The 26530-nt window shown below is 35.8% G+C and overlaps 1 protein-coding gene across 5 annotated transcripts in view; it reads left to right on the plus strand.

The window, feature by feature from the left end:
- Positions 1–26530, plus strand: part of GABRG2 (gamma-aminobutyric acid type A receptor subunit gamma2) — a 71291-nt gene that overhangs the window by 15675 nt on the left and 29086 nt on the right. For 4 of the 5 annotated variants that reach the window (XM_042790296.1, XM_042790297.1, XM_042790294.1 and 1 more), the window contains exons 2-6: positions 9511–9659; positions 11286–11353; positions 12305–12525; positions 16187–16269; positions 16971–17108. In XM_042790296.1, the coding sequence (XP_042646230.1) occupies positions 9511–9659; positions 11286–11353; positions 12305–12525; positions 16187–16269; positions 16971–17108 (659 nt within the window). Of the gene's footprint in view, positions 1–8624; positions 8631–9510; positions 9660–11285; positions 11354–12304; positions 12526–16186; positions 16270–16970; positions 17109–26530 lie in introns of those variants that run through there. The other variant, XM_033006090.2, reaches the window with a different exon arrangement.

Raw genomic sequence — 26530 nt, forward strand, 5'->3', positions numbered from 1 at the left:
TGGGTTACTATTGGTTACCATGCATTAAAAATTAAGTTAAATCAGAAGCATTGTTTAAAAAAACCCAACGAAAAGCAGTTTAATTTTCACCATTTGCTTACAGTAATTTTGTGAATGAGTTAGCTTCATGATGAGTTAATTAAAGACATGTATATCAAGCAACTATTTTCTGTTCATTCAGCTCTTTCTTCAAGACATTTCTACCTAATAAACATTTCAGTAATGATACTTTCATGATCTGAAAGATGCAAGAATTGAGAATATAATCAGAATAAACCTGTACTTAGTTTTGACTGGCTCCCTAATCATTCAGGGTTTATCTGACCCACTTGGTTTACCAAAGATACGGGCTATAATGTTGCTGATAAGTGTGATGGAAGTGTGATGCCCAGCAATGCAATGTCATTTCCTAAGGCATAGTAAGTGATTGTCTCTGTAATAAGATGGTTTACCATCATGTCTAGTCTTCACCAAACACAATAATAAGGCACATTTATGTGCTTATTCATGTTGTAAAAATGGTTTACACTTTTGCAGATATTATATTTCTTGGTTTATCATAGCATGTAGAAGGACACTAGGCCTTTAACTAGGGTAAGCATTCAATGTTCCTGACTCCCAGTCCAACACTGGCGAATACCACATTATAGTGCTTTGTTGTGTACTGAGACACAGAAGAGAGGAATGAAAACATTCCTTGGCAGATTTAATTCTAATGTGGATTTATATTCAGTTTAACTTGAATTTTAAAGCTCACATCTGTAGACAAAAGAAGGTATTCTAAATCTCAAAAAAATGCTCAGGAGGGTTACTCAATAAGCAAAACTGCTGACATTTCTAGCACCTCACATGTTTGTTTTTAAACACTGACAGATAGTGATGTGAAGATGACTACATCATGAATGACTGATTGCAGAAGTGACTTCCTTCTGGGTAAAATTACTGTGCTGACAAAATGTAGAAAAAAATCATGCAATTATTCTGAAAAGCCATGAATATGAATACCTCATAGGGTATTCATTCTTTCATTTTTTAAATCTAATTGAGCAATAGGATTGGGTTTTTTCAACTAATGTTGTTTAAATAGAAGGCTGGAGGGCATCAATGTTTTCCTAATCTTACTCACTGAGAACAGAATTAAGCTTTTTCTCCTCTTGTCAATTTATGGTGAGATTTTAGAGCAATCTTTTCTAAAAGCAGTGTACCTTATTGGGGAAGAGAAATTGTATATAATAGTAAAAATGACATTTACATACAATAAAACACAGTCAGAAAAAAATGACACTAAAAAATCACACTAAAAAAAGACCTAGTTGAATCACATTTCAGTAACGGCCATTAACTTAACTCCTCTTGAGCTCTCCCAGGTATAGTGGAAATCCACAGGAGTTGAGTAATATCAATAGGTAAAAATCATGGCCCAAGCTCCTAGATTTCACACACAGAGAAGCACAGAACAGTTTTAAAAGAAATGAAAGAAGAGGAGAGAAAGGGATGGGAGGAAAGAGAAGTGGAGAGGAGAGGAAGGTAAAACAAAAAATAAACCTTCTGAGGTTCACATAATTTCAAGGTTACACCTTTTACAATTCAATAATGCTAGAAAATTTCAAATAAAATAGAAGATCAACTCAAGCTAACCCTGTGTTGCAGAAGAATATCTGAACATATTTCTCCCTTTTCTGTTTGTTTCTGTCTAATGATTTCTTTTGCTTGCCACTAAAATGAATAGCCATAACTGCAGTAAAAAGAGATACATGAGTAGATTATATATAATATCCAGTAAACAAAATGTGAGAAAACATATTCATACAGATTTCCAGCTCAAAAAATTTTGAAATAATTGTCTTATGTTATGAAGGCTTATCTGAATCATCTGATCGGAGTTCTCATAAGTAGAAATGCTGCACCTCATGATCAGGCTGTTCAAAATGAATGATATATGCTTCTTTCTATAATTATCTCTCTTGTTCCTAAATTCCTGGCTATACAAGTTCATTTCATCCCTCTACATTTTGCTGTCCTCCCTGGGAATAGCATATATTTCCTCTCCCTGCCCACAAGTTTTATATTTTGCTGTAATTCAGTTTTGGTCAATTACATTGGTCTTTTCTGATGGAAATCCTTTATCAATTTATTTAACCAATGTACCCCAACTTTCTGCTGGAATAACTGATTCTAGATTGGGTGCTACATTTCAGCTTTCAGTTCTTTGCTAGGACTGCTAACACTGGTCCCTCTTTCTGGTAATTTTGGTGACAAATGGCCATGAGCCCATTTTGTTGGTACTAGAAATATTTAAAAAGGGAAAATAATCCTCATGCTCACTCACGACTTGAATCCAATCTGTTGTTCAATGCAAAAATTTCACTGTAATTTTTCAGTACAGTGAACTAGAAAACACAGTAAATACTGCAAACCACAAGTTTTCTTGGTAGCACTCTCAATAAGTGCACTCTAAAAAGCTTTTTTAAAAAGCATTTGCACAAACTTACAGGAAATAAACAAAACTTAAACCAAGTTAAATTTCTCATTTTCAACCTTTCTGATTAAACAGTTGCTGAAGCCACATTCAGCTGAATCTGCAAATATGGAAAGCAGATTTTTTAACTATAACTGTGAAGGGTTAAAATTTATGATGTGATAAGGTGCAGTATCTAATGTGAGTGCACATCTTGGGGAAGATGTAAAATGACTGTAAAATAAACAAGTCTGCTATGATTGACAGTTTTATAGGGACTAATACAAAAACATCATTGCCATGTATTATTTTAGAAGTCTGTGAAGATGTTTAAGATTTGGGCTGCTTTACTCAGAATGGCTGACAAGTACCAGTGAGGATACTGTGAGTTGCTGAAGAACTAGAAGGCGGCCTGTAAAATCCACAGCATGATAGTTAGGTGCTCTGTTGCCGGGTATCATCTCATTAGTGGAAAACAGTGTAAATGTTCACAGGAATCTGGCTGCCTTTAAATCTCAATGTAGGCATAGTTTTCAGAAATGACTGTTTGACTGCTGGCAATCTAGGGCCTTCATGTACTATAAAGACGACTGAAAAGTCATCTGCTGAGAGTACTCATCTATGCTAATCTAGTGATTTCTGGGTCTTGAATACCCATTTTGAGACTTGTGTGTTCAGTCCCTACCTAGTGTTTCAGCTGTAGAGATTCATTTATGAGAATTGTAATATTATTTTCATAATTTCTTTCTTATATGCTTCAGTACCTCTGTGACTTAGGAATGACAGAAAACCTCAGCTTTGCTTTGTTTTTAAGCAATCATCATTTCAAGACAAGTTTTTAAATACTTTACATGATTTAAATAGCTCATGGAATGATAGCTATAGCAGTTGCAGTTGTCTAGGAAATAAACTATCTTCTACAGGTGACCTACCTAAAATCCAACCTACCCAAACCATAAAGAATAGGTAAAAACTATTTTCTTTCTCCATGCAAACTTCCTCAGCCTCCCTCACTACATGACTACGTCAAGTGGTCAAAATACAGCTAATACACCCTAGAGATCAAGTCTGAAACAAATTTTTCTAGAAACACTGTGAATCTAGTATTTCAGCCTTTTCTGGAACAAATCTCCATCCAGGTACCAGAATTTCAGTCTCACCAGCACCAGAGCTCTAGGTGGAGAGAGCAGGAGAAGTAAATCTTTCCCTGTGATTTCTTAGCCCAAATTGCTCAACACAGTCTCCACTACCTTTTATGGAACTTCTGATAACTGACTGGATCTCCTCTTTTCCTCTTTAAGCAAAGCATTATTCTGGGTTTCCGTCTCTGATGTGGGAATTGTCTTTGGATAAGATTAGTCTTCACCTTATCTGGTTTGCAATCCTGAGAAAAGTGAAAGTTGGGTATTGTGATGAACATTTAGTAGTAAAAGAGAAAACAGGTACCATTTTTATAGTAAAGATAAGATAATGATCCTGCACACAGACTTAGGAATTAAACAGTAAAAACGGACAGAACAGAAACATGAACGGGGAGAGAGAATTCAGCATTCAGCTTTGTGAGAACATTTTCTATTTCAATTGAGACAGCTTTACTTAAAATTTGATTGGCAGTCAACAAGAGAGAATATACATACAGCTAGATTTCCACAGACACTGTAATCTCCTTCAAATACACTATTCTCTACATACTCATATGTCACATCTGCATCTGTGTACCCAGAGTGGGAACTTGGAATATGTCCTTCCCTCACAGTGACCGTATTATCATCATGAATAATGTATGACCTACAGATTAGGGTAATTTTTATGCACATCAGAGAATGAATTTAGCCTGACTATTCATTACGTTAAACAGTGCTGTTAGGTAAAATAGCAAGCCTTGTTTCAGTCCTTCACTGAGAGGTAGAAAACATTGGTGCTTTAGGTGAAAGACTCACTTCCACTACTGTATGTGTGAGTAGTTTATTAAATCATTGCTGTAGGCTCTGTAGCTTCCATAGCCTACTTGGTCAGACTTTTTTGACAAATAAACTTAAGGTTTTAATTAGAGTTAAACTAATAAGTTGTTGGCTATTCAGTACTGCTACAGGTCTTTTTCTTCAGACACTTTGTGGCTACTCTGATTCTGCTTGAAAACAGCAATGCAACAGTAGGCAGATTCCAGCAGGGATAATTGACTGTTGCATGAAGTTTCCTAATAGAACGCTTGGAAATAGTTAAAATTCATTTTCTATATTTAGAAAAGTTAAAGGACAGAGCCACAGCAGGTACAAATTGGCATATCTTATTTAAAGTCTCTGGAATTATAGAGATTTTGACCAGCTAAATATATGACCTCACATCGGAATGTTGAAAGACTGAGCAGCCATGGTAAGTTTTTTCAACAGAAAAGAGTATAATTTCCCTTCTACTGCTCGCAACAAGTTGTGAAAATCGTGTTCCTGTGGATTAGGAAATATTTACCTTGTTTCAAACAGATATCCTTTGTGAGTTATTGCTCACTAATGAAATAAGATGTGCCCAGTCTGCCCCTCAGTTTAGACTGAAAAATTAATGCTGCTGTCTCTGATTTTAAATAACGTACAGTGTATCTTTACCAACATATGGTAGTGTCTTTCCAAGAAATGCTATGTATGATTCTTCTGGAAGTTACATTAGAGTGTTTCTGATATAGAGATGTCATGAAACAGCAGAGATCATCAAAAGTTATAATGCTGACTTTATGTTAGTAATTAACTAAAATGCAGTGGTTTTGAAATAGATAATCCACCCTTTATTTTGAATTTTGAACTTAAGATTCAAGCCACAGGGCTTGAAAGGCTAATAATGTAAGAGAGCTAGATACCATTAAAATAATTATTTGCTAAATTTTATTAAAGTGATGATTATTTTTACATAGGTATCAATCCTACTTGCATGAAAATGAGAGCAAAAAGGGAAAGAAATCATACTGAATCTATTAAAAAGAGGAATGGATTCCCAGACTGTAATTTGGACTTCCATGGATTTGTACTGCTAAGAGAATAGCGTATCAGCACATTAATGAAACCTTTGACTAATAGGCTTTGTGTGTCTTGTGAACAAAGTTCAGAAAAGAAGATGTAAAAAAATTATTTTCCTAACTCATCAGTGATTTCTCAGCAGAGATATTCTCTTGGACTGATTGAACTAATCTTCTACTATTTCAACATATTACCAGTATAGAAATAATGCTTTTAGCACTAAGGGGTCTGTAAAAGAGGCTATGCCAATGAAATGGAACATCTTTTCATTAGTTCTCTATCCCTTGGCTGGTGATCCCAGTTCTATCTGCAGTAGATACCTCTCCCCACAGAGGTTACACCTGCTTCATGAATGATTAAATGTTGCTCAGATGGTACTGCAAAAAATTTATGGATTATGTTCACTAGCATAGATCTGGAGAATCTGGTCATGAGTTTGTGTAATTTCAGTTTGTGCTAAAGTTACACCTCAACAATGAGCTATATAAATGTTATAAACCAAGTAACAATTACTTTAATGCAGAATTAGGATTAGTATGTGTATTTTATAGTGAGGAAGATAAGAAACATGAGTTAAAACTCTTTTTAGTCTCTGCCATGGTAAAAATCCCATTGGCAAAATGAGGTTTGTACATACTTGTAGAGTGAGATACCAGTTCACAGATCTTTGCACATTTTATCATTAAAAAAATTTTAAAATATGACTCAATCTTGTGTTGTCACAGTCCCCCATATATTACCTTAGTCCAAATTAATGCACTTTCTCATCTAAATTAATAAATGCTTAATATCATGTAGTGATTTCTGCACTCTATCTGCTCTGTAAAGATGTATTTCAAGTAATATGACACATAGAAAGAGTTAACCTGAATGTTAGGAACAGTCATATTTAAATATATATATAAAATATATATATATGTAATTAATTACAATCATAGCTACCTCACACAGGCTTAGCTGGCAAACTGAGAAGAGATGGGACCAGATGACATCCAAAAGCACCTTCTAACTTAAATTCTCTATGACTTGAAGTTCCAAGTTTGAATTCTGACCCTCTTAAGCCATCTCTTTCACAAACAGGGAAATCGGATTTATGTAGAGCAGTCTAACGGCACACATTGCAACGGCATTAATGTCAGAAGTGGGAATATATCAAACAGTGAGATTTTGTACCAGTGTTTGAGACATTAACTTTCAAAAAATTATACTGTAATCTGCAAATAGGTAAATATGTGCTTCTTGGCATACCTGTATTACTAGGTTTGAAAACTTCTAGCAGTCATAAAAATAAAAATGTGTATTTGTGTATAATCTGAGCTTTATCAAATTTTTGTGGACATTAAAAGCACTTTCAAAATTAAAGCCATATAATCAGAAGGACTGATCTGAAAGTTTTAAGGAGATGAAAAGGACTTTGTTATTATAACTTTCATTAGTATTAATGGCATTGCACAGCTAAAGCCCTGCTTATCTGGATAGAGATGCACCTCTGTTCTGGCTGGTATGCAGTTTTACACAGACAGACATGTAAACAATTGGACACCCACGCTAACTTATGATCCACTTGGAATTCAGATAAAAGCTGGAATTCAGTGGCTTTTTCCCCTAGTTACATTGGCTGTGTTCCCTCTCCTCTCTCTCATACTAAGCTCATAAAGCATTTGCTGTTTTTTGAGATTTGGAGTGCCAAAATGGCTTGAAATGGCAGATGAGAAAACAAATAGCTATTTCTTTTCTACAAATAATTGCCAAAAGGAAATGGAAGTTTAGTGACTGTGGGCTGCTGTTCAGCAAGTTTGTTCTAGATGTGAGACAAGTCCTGGACAAACATATTTTTTCATCTTCTAATCTTGCACTGTCCAGTACACCAGACTCTACTAACCAGCTGTTTGACTTTTGAAGCTTTCTCATCATATTAATATTCAGGAACATGTTACCTTTGTGAAATAAAGTATTTTATTCACTTTTTCTTTTCCATTCAGAAAAAATATTATTTTCCAAGAATGGATGTTTAATTGGTTATAAAACACAAGTATAGCTCCTTATACGCAAGGTTAGGGTTTTTTCATTCACTTTTCACAGACTGAAAACATAAAACCTAGTGCCTTCTGTTTGCAAAGACTTTATTTGGAAGGATTTCCTTTCCTTCAGGAGGGAGAACCTTCTTTCAGATATGTTCCTTTGAATTACAAGTAGACCTTTGAACTCCAGACAGCTGAATAAACAAATTTCTCCCACCAATTTAATTATCCTGTCCTGATTGTCAGTACCAGCAGAATACTATGTAGCACATGACAATTAAAATTCCGCTTTTGACTGCCAGCAAAACACTACAGGTTCGGGGCTGTGGAGCCAGAGGGAGGAGGTTGGATTGCCTATTCTCGATCTGGGAAGCTGAAGCTCCCAGATGTGCATTGCTGGCGCAGGGTGTTAGTGCCTGGAGGCTGCAGTCAGTGGTGTTTCAGTACGTGTAATGAAGGCACAGATTAACCTAGCTTTGCTAGCAGCTTTCAAGATCAATTCTGTATAATGCAAGACTGGCTCTCTTGTGCATGCTATGCATTCCTAGTTGCTACAGCCCTGTGATAAGTCTCAGGCTGCTTCAAATTTCACTGTAACTCCAGCACCTCCTGGGAATCAGAGTCTTATACAGAGAGGCACAAATGTGCTGTGGCTCTTTCCTGCTAGGCTGTGCCATGGGGAAGAAAGAAACTAAAGCCTCTTTCATAGTTAAGATGTATTTGTGCAGTTGGCTTACAGCTCCCAGATGCCCAACACAGGAAAGGCTCCAGGCCATCCACTTTGGGAAGATATAAGCAACGTGCAGCAGGATAGCACTGTAGAGAGGAGTGGGCAAGACCTCAGCTGAAGCGAAGATGTGTGTTAACAGAATGGCTCTTGGAGACTCTGGGACTAGTTATCTATTGCACTAGTCAATTCTTGCACCCATGACCATGGTCAGCTGTGACTGCTTTCAATCCTGTGTGCCAAGCATGAGTTCCAGACCCCATAAGAACCTACTTTGCATGTGCTTTTTCCAACTTCTGTATAGATTCTGGTTGAAACAGGAAAATAGTTAAATTTTCTGCTTTTGACCAATTCATACCCAAACCCCACCAACTGGCTTAAGACATTTGTAGTATCATTAAGATTTTTCACATCCAGTGGTGTTCAAACTTTGTCACAGAAGCAGGTCAGGAAAGAAGGGCACTGTCATATCATGCAAAAAAGTTACAGTTTCCTAGCACCATTCAGCTGATTAGCATTGACATTCTGAAATTAAAATATCTGATGATGTCATATTCTAAAGTAGTTTCTGTGTTCTCTTCTAGAACCGGAGGCACAGATTTTAAGAAAATAAAACATCCTTTAAGGCTAGTCTACACATTTCTGATTCCTAACTCGCACTTTTTACTGGGCTAAGCAGGTTGACTGCTCAGCAGCAGTTAAAAACAGTAGACTTTTTATTCTCTCTGGGTTCTGGTTAGCAAAAGTGAAAATGAAAACCATTGGCAAAAAATTGTGCTGAACTTTCCAAATGCACAATAAGCACAAGTTCATCAGAGTGAAGAAAAGCTGTGTGACAGTTTGTTTGAATGAATCTAATTATTGGTCTTGTCAGTAATGTGTTGCATCAAATCATTCTCTGAAAGAGAAGAAATGCAACAACACTGTGTACATACTAAGTGATATTTTGGTGGAGAGTTGCAGAAGCTAAGTGACAATTAGATTTGTTTCATAACAGGTCCCACCTGAGTCAGTGAGAGAAAAAATAGTCATGCCAAAGGTGATAAGCACTGATGCTCCTTCAGATAGACAGAATATGATCTCAACTGTACTAAAAAGAAATGATGCTGAGGTGAACTGTAACCTCAGTTGTTGTGTGACTTCTTTACTGTGAGTCTCCTTTTATAAAGCAGGCAATTTTTCAGTGCTTTGTACTGTACTATTAAAATCTGAATTATATGTGTATTGTCTCTGAAGAGGTTGCCTATGAATTCATATATTTCAAGGCTTTCCATTTCTTAATTTATATTTCTTTAACAGTTCCACCCAAAAGGGAGATGATGATTATGAAGATTACACTTCAAATAAGACTTGGGTTTTGACTCCCAAAGTCCATGAGAGTGATGTCACTCTTATTTTAAATGGCTTGCTGGAAGGATATGACAACAAGTTGAGACCTGACATAGGAGGTATGGTTTTAGACCACTTTTTATTAAGCGGTGAAGAGAAAGAGTTTTCATGCCATGTTAAGCTACACGGGAAACATAATCCATTCAAAGTAGTTATAAAAACAAAATACAATGTAGTAAAACATCAGTAGCACAAAAAGTAGTCAGGATTTTGGAAGGTGACATAAATTATGATTGCTAAATCTATCCTGAGGTATCTAATAAAACCATTGTGATTACTGAATCAGACTGCTTGTAATGATGTACCTGCATAGGAAGTTCAGAATTCAACTTCTGGGGAATGAAAAAGCAAGTTTTTATCTTCTTTGTATATCCAAGTGAGGGTGCTAGAAAATCACAAATAATATATTGGAAAGGAAGGCCAAAATGAGGATAATGCAGCCTGATCCTTACATAATGTGATGGGCACCAATAGCAGCAGTTCTGCATTAATGGACGCAGATGGGCCCTCACTTGCACAGCAGGACAAGAAGTGACTGGGAAATGGGGAACAGAGGAAGGGGTTCACAAAAGATAACTGCAGTCACGTCAGGCCAACCTCCCTAGATTTCACCCACAGCCAATATAAGTATATATTACCCAACCTTGGACTCATAATGAAAGTCTTATTTGACTGAATTGCCTCTCAAAGGAACCTTCCTCTCCACTGATTAATGAGGGAGCTCAGAGAGATAAATCTCCCTGAGCTGTTGCAAGTCAGTTTGGAAAGGCCCAAACTGAGCACAGGCAGACAGTACCTCTGCAGAAGAGGATACAGCAGTAATAAAATCACAGAAAAATGCAAAGAGAAGTCATGGATGAGGCAGGCAGAGGATAGCAGAGACCATCAAGGTTAATGAAGGAAGCTGTTTCTAACAAGTTTATAGAGGCTTATAAACTAAGGAATTTTTCACAGTGAGGGATAACATGAGTATTTAACCTTCAATGTATGTATATAGTGTAAATTAGCACAGGAATTTGTCTTGTTCCTCCAATCTGAGACTTTAGAGAACAGAAAATAATTAAATATTCATAAAAGCATGTGAGAAAAAGCAATCATGTTTTAGTCAAGGTGTATAAGAAAGCTGCAATAGCGTAATTTCAAAATAAATTAATATAATAACAGTTTTTCATTCCTGTTTTAGAGCCTTAAGTATCATCTTCACTTTGGGCTCATGAATTATTACTTACCTACAGCCATCTCTGCAGGCAACAGCAGTCATGTTGCATTTGGCATTATAATGTAAAATGAGTGATGCAAGACATCATGAGAAGAATAGGTTTGCTTTTACTGATAGTGTTTTGTCAGATGTGTTTCTGTGCCCTGACACAAAATATACACACACTCAGTCAGATATGACTCACTCTAAGGTAACAACACTGGTTTCAGTATTTGTTCTCATAGTATAAGTGAATATGTTGTGATAGAATAAACAATATAATAACTGGTCTCAAAGTGTCTCCAGCTAATTTCAAACTGGAGACATTGCTGCAAATCTATATTTATTGTATATGCACATTTATATGTGAGGCAAACATAGCAACTATAGAATACAAGAGAGATGCTATAATTTTTGCTTGTTTGACTTTCATGTAGTTGATTTTGACCTTCATTCATCTTACTGATTCTTCTTTTTTCTCTTACAGTTAAACCGACAGTAATTCACACTGACATGTATGTAAATAGCATTGGGCCTGTGAATGCTATCAATATGGTAAGTAAACGATTGCCACTTTTCCTACAATGTTCACATTGTTACAAAGCCTCCATCATTTGTAACATTACAAAGCTTCCATTAGTTTTAATGTTGTGCTATACTTATTTTTTAAATCTTATTATTATTATGGATGTGAGGACTATATGAGCTATGAATCTCTAGAAGACAGGGAAACTGAGCTCTATGTTGAAAAAAATGCAATAACAATATTTTTAACATATCTTCACAGTTTTACATGCTCTACTTCCAGGTGCTTTGTGTTAGTTTAACTTGTGTAAAACTGAGCTTCCAGATTGCTACAAAATAAAGAAAACCACTCTTGTCACCAGTACATGAAAGCAAAAAAGCCTAAGTCCTCTCTCCTCTTTCCAGAGCTCCTACAACAAATTTTAATTATATATTCATACAGGTGATGGAAAGTAGTCTAGCCTTAGCACAATGTCTACTTCATTCTTGTAGCTTCCATGTGTAGAAAAATATCTCAGATTGATCTTTTCCATTCTATAATCCCTTTGGCAGCTTCTGGCTGCCCACTGGTGCCAGGAAAAGTGTGACTTCACCACTTCTGATATTAACTGGGGGGCAGAGACAATTAAGGTAGCCAAGTCAGCTCATTGTCCTGTCCTAGTTCCAATGGAATAAATAATTGTTCTCTGCTCTGTTCAGGCATGGGTTGAAGTGTGGGAACACACTATTAGAAAGGTGTGTATACCACTCGACTGCATCTTAGTTTTACCTGTGAGTGGGAAAATAACAGAATAATTTTTTTAAAACAATTCTACTTCGTAAACCATTCCCTCAGAAATTAACAAATAAATGTTTATATCAATTCTAATATCATCCTCAGTAGTTCACATTTTTTTCACATGAAATTAAGGAAAGAATATCAGGAGTTATGTCAAATGCCAAGTGCTATGTTTTCATCAGTATTTCTGGTTAACACAACAGGAATATACAATTGATATATTTTTCGCCCAAACGTGGTATGACAGACGTCTGAAGTTCAACAGCACTATAAAAGTGCTCAGATTAAACAGCAACATGGTTGGGAAGATCTGGATACCAGATACTTTCTTCCGAAATTCCAAGAAAGCTGATGCTCATTGGATAACAACTCCTAATAGGATGCTCAGGATCTGGAATGACGGCAGAGTGTTGTACACATTGAGGTATTTATACCTGACTTTAATTTCAGTTTCTTTAGGGAAAGCCAAAGAGAAAGGTCCTGTGAATTCAAGTCATTTGACATTAACCTGAAGGAAAAAACATTGGTTTTCCTATTTACTTATGCATACAACCCTGAAAAAGGGTTATTTAGAAGATATTACTTGCATGCAATTTATTTTATAATGGCACGGTAAAGAGTTTTATTTCTTCCTATAGATTTTACTGTCTTGCTCCACAATAGTCACATTCCTATACTAAAATGAATATAAGCATTGTTATAGGAATTCATCTTCATTTTCAGATATGTTTTATTGTTTGCTACTGGTTTGGTCCATATTGCCTTTTACCTTTTTATTGGGTTAAACTGAAGAAGTTGAAATAGCCTTGAATTAAATAGATGGTATAGAAGGAGATATTGTATACATCAAAGGCCCCTTATTCTGAATTAGTTACAATTTAGCTAGATGAAGCTCCACCCTGCAAAAGCATTTCATTCCTCAAATATCTTAGGAAAATAAGCATTATAATTACAGCATTAGTGATTTAAGTTTTAATCCAAAATTTATACCTATGCCCCATTCCACTAAAATTTTAATGAATCTGAACTTGATATGCTCATCTCCAGATTTCTCAGTAATGCGTATAGCTTTGCTTTTGAGACAGATTACCTTTAAAAACTACCTTTTGATAATTAAGTTATGCACATGCCTACATTTAGATGTAACATATACAGTATGTAACAACTCAAATATCATATTCCAAATGACCATAAAATACTTCCAGATGTGAAAATCCTAAGTGTACTTTTTAAAATGTTTCTTACATGTGATACAATATTTCATCCTATGTAAAATGCAAAGACAGCATTTGTTCAAGAGAATTTATAATTTTAAATGACAGTACAAAATCAAAGATGTTAGACATAAGACTATCTGAGTTTCAGACTGCATTTTTTGCAAAGTGTTTTTTCTGCTTTCATTTTATTTGGTTCCAAAAATAAAGTTTTGAAGAAAAATACACTCATTATAATTTTAATGAATAGATCTGAAGCTTTGGTTATGACAACCTTTTAATGTTGCAACTGTCTGAATTACAAAAAGGAGTTATATTTCACAGTTATTTTACATTCATTACACATTGCATTGTCAAAAGAGATAAGAAAATGATCGTAATTGAAATCCAGTGCAAAACAAAGTCAGTCTGATAAAGATCCTAGGTCCACTTTTGAAATGTTAAATTTGGACTTGGCTACACTACTGTCTCTCTGGAGTTCATTACCTTTCTCTTCAAGCCCCTCGGTTTCTCTCATTAGAAAGAGACATAACTGATAGAGTTTAGAAACAGTTATCTGTTATTACTGTGTACTTAATTGTTCTAGTGAGTCACTGCAAGTACCAGTAAGGATTCAACCTGGATTAATCCAGAAGTGAAGTGTGATAGCATCATCACAGGTCTGGATTTCTGTCCTCAAGAGAAGAGGGCTCTGGAAGAGTTGGTTGATTTTCTCAGTCACCTCCCCCCAATCTCAAGAACAGTCCATCCTGACCAGAAGGAAATTAGCGGGCAGTCTGAATAGATCAACTCAAAGCACCTGACAAAACTCAGATGTGAAAAGAAATTGTACTAGAGGCGGAAGCAGAGACAGGGTAACCCAGGAGTAATACAGAGATGCTGTCTGAGCACGCAGGGACAGGGTTAGAATGGCCAAAGTCCATCTGGAGTCGAATATGACTAGGGGCATGACAGTAAGAAGGGTTTCTACAGTTATATCCGCAGCAAAAGGAAGACTAGGGAAAATGATCCTTCTCCTCTGCCCAGTACTAGTGAGACACATCTGGAGTGCTGGGACCAGCGATAGGCTGCCCAGTACAGGAGGGATATGAGCTTACTGGAGCAAGTGCTGTGAAGGCCCACTGAGACGCTGAAGGGCTGGGAGCATCTGATGTGCAGGGAGAGGCCGAGGAAGCTGGGACTGCTCAGACTAGAGAAGAGAAGGCTGGGGGAATCTTATCAATGTGTGTAATGTGGGTGAGGGTAAAGAAGACAGGGGATGGAAGGGGTAAAGAAGGGACAGACATAATCATCTTAGTCGTATCCAGTGATAGGACAGGATGCAATGGGCACAGGCTAAAGCACAGGAAATTCCATTTAAACAGAAGAAGAAACTTTTTTACTGTAAGAATGGTCAAACAGTGGAACAGGCTGTCCAGAAAACTCCATGCTTGGAGATGTTCAAACCCTGGATCGTGCTTTGTGCTGGGGAATGAAATCTACTCAATCCCACATGAGAAAACGATAAAAACCAGCAGTAATTTGAACCTATCCTAAATTCAAACAGCGTTAAATATATTCACCAAAGAAAAGGCAATATTGAAGAAAGACCTTAATCTTTTTTTTTTTTTTTTGATCCATATTATGATTACCTTGAAATGAAACTGAAAATGATGGAAATGAGAAGAGAAAGAAAGGGCAATAATATTACCACAGTATCAGCTCTTCTTCTGTGTCACAAAGAGACCCCCCCTTACTTTCAAAGGAAATTAGATTTGTTCCTAAATCCCTGATGCAGAAAATTTTCCTTTTGACTTCATTACCTTGGTGGCTCGTGGTCACATCATCCCACTGCATCCCACAGTATGAGACTCAGGGGGTAATTTGCATGCAGCACTATATGCAGGAGTCAGGAGACAAACCCGGTTCACAGAATTGCTTATTTGGACACCCAGGAAACAACAAAGACTAGAAACCTATGGTTTTCCTAGAGACTCATGGAACAAATAGACATCAGTCTACTTTTTATTTTCTCCTTTTCCTTTTTCCCTTTCTCACCCCACCTCCTTCCTCCTTTCCAAAGTCCAAATAGCATGCAGCTCATGGTAGGGCTGGGGCTATGTATAGGCTAGCAAGAATTAAGGGACTGAATGAAAAATAGTAGAGTTTTAGCAGGCACATCAGGGGATACATTCCATATAATTTTGGCTTTCTAAAAGTACATGTCTCTACCTGATCTATGGCACCTGTACCACCTGGGTTATCATGGAGACTCTTCTGATATTCAGTGAAGAGAAACACCTTTTGGTACATTCTTATTCTGATTTAAGTGTCTTATTTTGGAATGAAATTAAGTATATCCTCAGAGTGTCTTTCCACTAGCTATGAAGGTAGTCTAGACAGCTGTCTTGGATGCAGATGTCTAAATTTGGACTCCCATCCATCATTTGCTGAAATAGAATTTTTGTCACATAAAATACATTTCTCTAGTGCATTATGGCATGTTGTGACACAGACATTTGTCACTGCTCATGAGATGACCTGTATATCTACTTATGGATTTTACAGTCATGAGTAATGCTGCCATTTCAGATGCATAGGAACAGAACTTTTATACCTTATTCTATTACGCAATCCAGAAAGTAGATAATCAGGGCCTCTGTAAACAAAAAAAGAAACACTGTTTATTAGTAACCATGATGTCTTCCTATGCTTAGAATATCCAAATGAATATAAGCATATCAATAGTTTATTTTTGCTTTATATATATATGTATATATATAAAATATCTATATTTGCATATTTCGTGGTCAGCTTCCATATTAGTAAGACATAGCTTTCAGGACAAACTTCTCAAGTGCGTTCTGTATATCCTCATCTCTTTCTCCTCAGGCTGACAATTGATGCTGAGTGTCAGCTACAGTTACACAACTTCCCAATGGATGCCCATTCCTGCCCCCTGGAATTTTCAAGCTGTAAGTAATATGCTTAGAAATATCCCTTTTCTGACCCACACTGAACCATTTATTATAAATTTATATTTACATACTTAGAGTTAGTGAGAGTTATGTTCTTAACTAGACATAGTCCAATGGTTTTCATTTTTATTTTGACCTTATTTTCAAGCGCATGAATCATATATGTTCACAATTATAACTGAGGAATGCTATATAAAAAAGGGATATAATTTCTGAGACCTTTGTGATTAATTTATGCTTTTATCTTAGCATAACAGTAGAAATTTTTGCTTTCAGCATCAAAGTCTCATGGCCTGATCCTGACTCTCTGTGCATGAGTGTTTTACTATTGCAATAGCTGGAGTCAAGAGTTTTACATTTTGCAGTCAGGTCAAGGTGTGAATTCCAGGTACAGCTGCAGAATTTTTGGCCATAATTGAAGTATGGGCAAAATTGTATCCTATTGGGTCCACAAAACTGTAAAACTAATTTTTGAAAAATTTATCTCAAGTGCTTTTTTAATTTATGATTAATAAAATATGACATTAAGTAAAAGGCACTTCTAAGTAACTTGAGAAAAACGTACCTATAATTAACTTGCAACATGCTTCTCCAGTTTTTTCCAGAAATAGAAAATAGTATTTTTTACTCACCAAACTACACTAAAATCCTAGCAATGACTATGAAACAAAGTATTCTGTATTTTCCATTACAATAAGATGGCTACCCAAGAGAAGAGATCATCTACCAATGGAAGCGCAGCTCAGTGGAGGTGGGGGACACCAGGTCCTGGAGGCTTTACCAGTTCTCCTTTACAGGATTAAGAAATACAACTGAGGTGGTGAAGACTACTTCAGGTAAGACAACTGATCTGTCTACCTTCAGATTAATTTAGGATTTTATTAACAGAAAGAAAGAAAGATATCTCTGTTTAGAACTTAGTATTGGCACTTCACTGAACAATTACAGGCTTTTAAATACCTGTGGAACCATCCAGGCTTTAGTATTTCTGAATAACTCACAGGAAGAAAAATAAGTTGTTGGCTACTGTCTGTTCTTGTTCTTCAAGAAATACCTAGAACTGTCAGGAGAGTCACTACTACAAGGTGTGGGTGGGCAAGGGAACTTCCTATCCTGCTTCAGAGTAGAACACAGCACAGCTGAGCCACTAAAAGATAATCTAATACTGATTTGAATACTTCACAATCCTCTTCCAACTTCCAGAAGCAGAAAGTAGGCCTGCACAGAAGTTAAATTAGAAGTCCCACCCCCCTTACTATAGCAGCTCCAAGTTTATTTTTTTCCTTAAGACAAGGCACATTCACTCTCATGAAAGAGAACAGTCTACAAATCAGTCTCGGATGATTTTGCTGCATATTTCTATATCCTTGGAAACAAGTAATGGAATTTAAAATTATAAATGAGGAAGCACTCAGCATTTAATAAAAATATCAATTTTAACCCTACTAACTAAGCAGGAAAATACATTCTTCTAGACATATATATTATTTTATTTCTCAGTGGAAAGAAAATCAGTGAGTATAAGAAAGGATGTCAAGAGGAATTGCATATTAATATTCTTGTATGTGCATGATATCTCTTATCTTTGATTTCTTATTTTCAAAAAGAACAATGAAATGAAAGCAGTTTTTCTTTTCCGATTGCTTTTGATTTTTACATTATTTTATTGTTCTGGCAAATATATTTATTTAAATTCAGACATTTATGCTAATTCTGAATTCAGAAATATCCCCATCCATTTTATTTCTAAAAGGTCAGTATTGCTGTTATATTCAAAAGGAGAGTGAAATACACGATAGTTGAGAGGTCCCTGCTGTGCATTACACTAGAGTGCAAACAAAGAGGTTAAGCATTAAGCTAAGTTCCAACTCTTGAATCACTGGACATTAAGCACCAATGACATGCTGAGTCTTATGAGCAGGGCAAAAATGCAATGAAACCTCCCAGCTGTAGCCACATTTGCCTTATGGCATCCTCTGCCATTTTAGCTAAGGAAGATATTTAGTCAGCTATACAAGAAAGCATTTGACTTTTCTCATTTTCCCAGGAAAACAAAAATAAAGGTACAAAAGAGGACAAGACAGCAGCATGTGTGCAAGGCATAGATGCTAATAACCAACATTACACATGACATGGTGGAATTGCTCTCAAAGCAAAAAGATAAACAGGCAATACATCTCACCTCAGGCTTCCCCCGCGAGAGGCAAAGCACAAAAGGCAGCAGTGTACCCAAGCGTGGTCTAAGGTCTCATCCTGCCCATGTTGAAAACTAACTTTATTTCAACTTTAATTCTAGTTTCTTTTATTTGCTTTTTCTTTCATTGTCTGCTTGAGCCATTCTCTAATTAACTTTTTTTTTTTTTTTTTTTTTTTGTCCAGAGAGAGAGCATAATAAAATCTTAACATGATACAAGCTTCAAATCCACTGATTCAGCACATCTTGCACTGGTGAATCAAAAGCACTCTCTAATGTTCTGCTAATGCAAAGAAAGTGCATACTGGGAAACAAGCAGTGAAACACAGAAAGCAAAAAGATATTTTCCCTTGCAAAGAAAACCTTTACTTTTTTTTCAGGTTGTAGCCATTCAAGCTTGTAGTACTCACCTGGAGTACTACCATATTGTTGAATCAGTAGCTATTAATAAGATGAGACACACCAGCCCTTTTAGTTTGCTTTAAAAAAAAAGTAATTAGCAGCTAGCATGCACTTTAAAGCAGCGAAGATTCCTAAGAAGAAATGCTTGTGAAAGCTATACAGCCTGCTGAGCTGCTTTCAAAGAGCTGCTGAGTATAAAAACTTGGAAAAATGTTCTGTTTTTATATTTCTGCTGCTGCCGTTATCTTCTGTTTGATTTTCCTTGCCCCTCTTGTTTTTATGACCACAGATATGCAAGAAAATTAGATTTTACTTTGATCTAGGTGCAGTAGCTAAATAATTAGAAGGTAGAAAAAAACCCCAAACAAACCACAAAATAGGGATTATCATGAATCTGGTCTATATCCTACAGATATTTTGCTAAAGCTGGCAGAGCTTAAAGAGGGTTCACTGCTTCCCTAAGTGCCTTATTAGCATGCTGGGAACTACATTAAGTCAAATATTCCTCAGCCAGACCAATACTGTACCTATAATTACTCTCTTACATGCACACATTTTCAACAGAGATTCCCTAAAATAAAAGACAAGGAAAATATTCCAGGTTTATAGAATTATTAGCAACCTTTGTGCAGCCTGAGTACACAAGTTAAACGTTTGAGTGCACGTATAGCCACAGTAAGTCTTGAGACTTTATGCAACTAATTGCAGCGCTATGTATAATAGAATTTAGGTACAAACTAATGACAGTACCACTGCCAATCCTTAGGTGGGGACATGAATTGAGGTACAGTGAAGGAGGCAATGGAAAGATTAATGAGATGCTGGAAAGAGAAATTCCAAGAACTCTTCCCCAAAACTAAATTTAGATGACAACAGAAACCAGAGAAACTTGAACACAAGAAGAGGGAATTGGAGATTATGAGATTGAACAGTTACAGAACACAAGAAGCCTGGGAGTAGAATTAGGGCATTTGAAACTGGAGTAAATTTTCCATATCTGCATTTACTCCATTTCAAAACACACTCTTGTTTCCAGCTTCATGCCTCCCAGTGACCGGCACATTCTCGTCCTCGAGGATTATGCTTGCTTGGTGACTGAAGCAGAAAAGAGAATTAGAAAGGACAGTTGAGACTTGGTCATTACAAACTCAGTTACCTCTCTATGGCTCATGCCATAGCTGAACATTTGAAATTTGGGGTGTTATGGGCAGTGAAGGACAAGGATTGTTTGAGGGTAAACTTCATAAGATCTGATGGACTTGCTGAAGTGATTACATTTCTCTGCTGCTCTTCCTTTGCATGCGCTGCAGAAATATAAGATTAACTGAAAGGGTCAAATGTCGGAATTCTGCCCCTGATCAGTTAGCAGAACCCAATAACAGCAGAAAAAAACAACTGGAATATTACAAACTGTCCTGTCTGTTTCTCTTAGGTGAAGTGAGTCATCGTGAATTGTCAGCTTGTTTCTCTCCAAACTGAACATTCACATGTGACTCTAATTTTCTTTGAAATTCACAGACCAAGCAATAAGAAATGACTTATCTAATGGAATCCACTGTCCATTAATAGTGGGGACTGTTAAAAAAGTTAACTCTCAAACTTCTGCCTTATGAACATTTAATTAAAATGACTAAATAGTCTGTACATTTAATAATGTATTAACTGTATAAGTTTTTTTCTTTTTCACAACCTATGCTTTGTAACCAGCAATGGCTTAGTTCAGATTATTTGCAATAAAGTGCATGTGAAAATATAGTATCATCATATAAACTACAATAGTTGACTTCACACACTTATAAATTGAGATGCGTTTAAGATTTACTGTATTATTGAAGTATGCCCACAATCACTGCTGAAACAGTGCATATCTCAGTCATTTATTAAGAACTATCACTTTTCTTGTGTGGCCTTTTTGTTCAGTGTATGGCCCCATCCACTAAATGATAATGAGATTCTCCAATAAAGAAAGCATGAGCTAATGGAAAAGTCTAGAGAATAAAATTTCACCAATTTATGAAATTTGGATGGACACTATTATGAGTAGTTCTTATAAAGAAAGCATCAGATTTACAGTATCCTACTTCAAACCTAATGCTGAGGTTGCACAGTAAAGCCAGTTGCTTTAGTGACATGGGCAGAGTTCGTGTTATACTTACAATCTTATAATGTTTTTAGTTATTTTAGGGTGTGTGATTTATTAGACATGTGGTCTATATATGGGACAAATGTGAAACTATCTGGCAAATGTGGCAGAAAGTGGACACAGCATAAAAAGAAGTTGTATCATAAAATAAGCAGCAATACTAAAGAGAATAAAACAAAAAAATTACTGCTCTAGCACAGGATGCACTTTTCCATCCTCCATATTCTCATTTAGTATTCTACAGTACATTTAATTGAAATGTCGGTTCTTCTTTTTTGCTTTAAAAACTATTTGATATCTAATTTCTGACCTTTCATATTCACTGTGGATTAAAAATAAGAAAGAAATTACATGAGAAAATAGTCCAGCAAGTCCACCATTTGTGATTCATACCAGCAAATGCTGATGTTCTTCATTTTTTGGATGTCAAAATTAAAATATAAAGCTTAGCTAGAATCACATTACAGAAAAAAAGGTGTCTAGTGCTTAGGAGGAACTTCAAGGAAGTTTTTCTAGAGAACTGTCTCAACTCAGATTTGAATATTGACAAACATAAGCTTTAATATTTATGATTGTTACTGCAATATAACAGATGATACAGAAGTATAAGATTTGCAAAATATAATGCACAAGTGGATGACTCTGATCAGGAACATGTCCACTTTGGGAACAGGGAAATAGGAAAATTCATAATTTTTAATTAGTTACATTAAATAAAGAGTGAAAGACTGTAAGGATGAAATAATCAAATACACAAGTATAAAAAGATTAGTAGTTGTATAAAAAATTCTGAGGGCTGTAGTAGTCCACAAACACACAAGAAGAAAGCACATGATACTGTCACAGAAAAACCACATTTTCTGGGATGCATTACTCAGTGTTATGTGTGAAATTGGGAGAAATATTCACTGTTCTACTCTGTGAAAAATGGATTTCAAATAGTTGCTGTATTCTGCTTGATTAAAAACAAAAAGTTCACTTTTAAGTGCAACATTTTAAGACAGACAGGAGAGTGCAGGAAGAATGTAATAAGTAAAGGATGTAGAAAACATGACCTATGGAAATATTTGGAAGTATGGAACTAGTCTTGAAGAAAAGATAATTGGTGATCAAAAGAATAAAACAAACATACTGTTTCTAAACCATAACAATAATCAGCATTGGCACATACTATTTAGAGAGACTGTAGAAACCCTGAAATCAGAGGTTTTAGGAAATCATACCTCAGACCAGGAGGAAAGGACTAGTTTATATCTTGAAAGTCTTTCCATCATTGGGTTTCTATAAATTTCATAAAATTACTAGACAAACTGCATTTCTACTCACTATTCCAGTGTTTTTGAATGTATAAAATACTGTATTACGCAAACCACTTTGTGAATGTGTAATTATTCAGAACAGATGGAGCTTCTGGTATTCCCAGTTCATTTCTGTGACTGGGTAGTTCCTTTTTCAGACCAGACAATGTCTATTGCTTATTCACAGAGCCTGTCCTGAATTTTTAAATAGATACAAAGGCATTATAAGACTAATCAATAAATAGCAATTCAACAAGCTGCACAGAACCCACAAGGCTGGTGAGCCAGTATCTGTAAATTCTTCTTTATTTTCTTCCTGTTCTGCATTTTACAGAGTTAATTGGAGCTGTGCAGTAGAGACAGAGTATTGCTCATAATTGATAAACAGTGTCAAACTGGTAATTAAATATTTATCTTGCTATGCATCTATTAGACCACATAAATAGATCTGGGTCTGGTTTCTGTTTTATCAGGAAAATGTGGTCAAGGCTATTATTTTGTGGAAGAGGACATATTTGCAGGCTTTTATACTTTATTTTAATGCTGTATCATAATGAATTGAACTGTTGGCAGGCATGCAGTCCCCAGAGGTTTCATAATGCTCAAAAAAAACAGAAGTCTTCTAACTGTGCTTCTTTATTAAGTCAAAATATGATATGACAAGTGCATATCATATTTAAAGATCTGTGTTGGGAAATAAGCCTGACATTAAAAAATGACCAATGTAAAGAGTTGAAATCTCTGATGGCCCCATACACCTCTAGGTTCTGGTATGGGTTGATTATAGCATATGGCATTGTCAGGGAGATCCCTCTGAGAACTGAAAACATTCCCTGTCTGGAATATATTGATCTAGTGAATTGGTACATGATACTAGTAGCTGTATTTAGCTTTTGACAGAATTTATACATATTTTGGATTCAATTTGCAGAGGAGTAAGTAATGATATAAGCTTTAAATCAGAAAACCCAACCTCCTATTAAATTGTTCTGTGTATCTTTATGTTCTCTTTATAGTTTAAGAGGGTAATTATCTCAATCTCCTTGTTTTTTGAAAAGCTATATTAAATTGTCACCTTAAACATACTTGCTAAAAGAATACTGTCTCTGTAGGACAGTGAAACATTTAAAGCAGTAGGCAGACACAATGGACTGAAAAGCCTATTTTTAAACTTGATGCTTCAAAGGAAATCCTCAGCTCTAAGCTGATTTATCCTTAAGATAACCCTAAAATACCCTAATAGCTATACCTTAAGATTTTACTCCTAATATAAGTATGCTTGTCACTGTCCAGAAAGAGAGCTCCAGGGAATATTTTTGCTTATAAATTATTCTGGTTTTTAAGATTTTATCTAAACTGTCACTTATTTTAACTCACATGAACCACTGCTTAACATTCCTGTACCAAACATATCATTATTTGATAGAAAACACAGGAGGAGTTGAGTTGTTTAACTTTCATATACCATCATTATGAAGGGTTATGGACAATTCTGTGAGCAGGAGGATTTTGGTTGTGGTAGCTTACAACATTTTGATATTGCCATCAGGGAATAAAACCAGTCTAAGGTAACTACTCCTGTGTAGTTTTTTGAAGTATAATGAATAACAAAAAATTATCAAATATGAATAACTAAAGATTCTCAAATAATCCAGATGCTCATATATGTTCAGTCTTTCATCAAACCATAGCAATTAAGGAACGTTTGCTAAAGGTATAACTGTTGAAGAGCTTGTTCATTGAAAATAATTAGTCTATGTTTCAGGATCATATCTTCAAAGAGTAAAGATGTAGTACAATTCCCTCCCTCCCATATCTGTTGTATACTCCATATTTTCTCATCTAAGTTGGTTAATTGTGTGATAAATTAGTATTCATAGATTAGTTCACATGACTGCATGAATGAATTCACTAAGCAGACTTTTTGCTTACTCCTTTGTCATGCCTACATCCAAGATCTATGCACGTGCACTTTTTCAGAACTGCAAAATCAGAACACCTTAAAACCATTTATCCTGCTATAATCCCTATGAAGCAGGCAAGCCAACAGGGACAAGGTGAAGGCTTCCTGAGAAACTGGACAATATGTTTCAGAAAAGAGGTGCAGAGGCCTGTCCTGGAATGGCAGGGAAGGACTCAAGTCAACTGTATTGGCAGCATCCCAAAAGACCGGAGAAAAACTGCACATTTGCCTTCCCACTTACTTTATTCATCCAAACTTCACTCTGTTCATCATCTGGTCTATAGCTGGTTTTTGAAAACACTACAGACCCATTGCTGCAACAGCAGAGCAATAGGAAAATCCATGCCACCACAGTGTAGGTGGAGGAGCAGGGAATTTAACGCAAATGACATACCTGACAAGAAAGCCTGTGGATCCAATCATACATATAATAGCTACTTTCGGCCTGTTTTTCTGCTCAGTTATGACCACAATAAAAAGGATCTTTCCAGTTTATGTGGCAAGTGTAGTTGCACACATGTGAAATATGTTTCCATGTTAGCTGCTGCAGGACTCCTTGGGAAGAGCTTGATGGCAAGCAGTGAGAACCACCAAGCCATAGCAGTAGCGACAGAGACATGAGGATTGAAGGGCCATCACCACTTTGCTGATAATGCAAAAAAGCATCCAGAGCACAACTACTTCTTAGCTTTGCTATCTCTTTCACAGTGATAGGCTAGATCTTCGTGGTTTAATGGGCAGCAAAAAAAAAAAAAAAAAACACTAGAATCGATATGTTTAAAATCCTTACAGATTGAAAGAATCTGGCTTTTCTGTTCAGGCTTGCACCTGTATAGCTTCAGGTTTAGGCATTCAAGTTCACCTACTTCTAACTAATCATGTAAAGAGTTGAAAGGCTCTTTGATGATTATTTTTTATCTTTTGAGCAGGGTTAATGGCTTACTTAAAAATTCCAGTGACAGTATTTCAGCCCTTTTTACTCTCAGTTTTTTCTATACTCAGTGTCAGCTGAGTTACCCCAACAAAGTGAAATCATGACTGTCCCTGAAGAAAAGGGTTGTGAGGCCTGAAACCTCTTTCAACCCTCCCCAGTATGACTTCCCAGTTGAACAAAGACTCTTGAGGGTCAAGTTTGTTTTTCTGAGTTTGTCTTTCTGAAGGTTTGCCATATCTGAAAACACAGCTTGCTACAGTTTAAAGTGAGCTTTAGTAAGGTCAGGTAAGGATAAAAAAATATTAATATACAAGTAACCGGAGAGTAAGGGATAATGTGGTCTCTTACAAGCATTTCCACTGAACCTAATCCAGGGTAATTGCAAAAGCACAGATGTTAAAGTCCAGATTGGTTTTGTTAGAAATAGAGTTTTGTGGATATAGCAGAGCAGAGGCTTTAAGAAATAGTATTTGCTCATTTAATAGCAAGAAAATAATCAGATATTTTGGAAAGTTTAAATTATTTAAAAATAAAGAAAAACCATAATTTTGAATGCTTTTAATTTTATGATAAAATCAACAAATTAACAGAGTAATTCTATGTCTTAAAGATTTTCCTGCAAATTAATAAGCATACAATTTTTTGTGATGCCTCTAATGCCCCTATGGATATATTTTCGTAAGTACTGATGACTGAGACATGAACCATACTAACATCCCAACACCCTTTTTTAGTTCTTGTTTGGTAAGGAAATCATCATACCTTATCACAGAAAGTGTTGTAATACCACAAGAGAAAAATCACTGTAATTCCACTCTTTGCAACTGGAGCTAAATCTAATTATAATGAATTGTGGTGAGAAATCTTTGGTTCAAAAGGATTATACACAATGGTTTAGTAGTTAAAGAACAGTGTATATTCACAATTATTTTAGCATTAAAATAACTCTGAATATTAAGCATTTTTTCATAAGTTTTCTCCGTATTGAATAAGTATGCCTAAATTATTGATTTAATAAATATTTTATTGTGCTGTTTAAATAATTAAACTTCAAGCAATCCTGTGGTAAATTGACAGGTTCCTGAGCACTTTAGCCTTTCAGCTGTAGAGTCACAAGGTAATTTCTGTAACTGATGGTCGATTTCTTCACTGATGTTTCACTTTTTTTTTCCCTTGGTTTTACCTTACTCATCATCTTCCTGATCTTTCAGTGGAGAAAAACAAATTTGTTAAGGATGTTTGAAGGTGATGACAGCTTAATATTCATGACATGTATAGTGTAGGACTAGTTAATTTGACATAATTTTGGATTTTCCTGGGGCAC

Source organism: Tyto alba, unplaced genomic scaffold, assembly GCF_018691265.1.
Source record: "Tyto alba isolate M040663 unplaced genomic scaffold, T.alba_DEE_v4.0 Super-Scaffold_17, whole genome shotgun sequence".
In the NCBI taxonomy this organism is placed as follows: domain Eukaryota; kingdom Metazoa; phylum Chordata; class Aves; order Strigiformes; family Tytonidae; genus Tyto; species Tyto alba.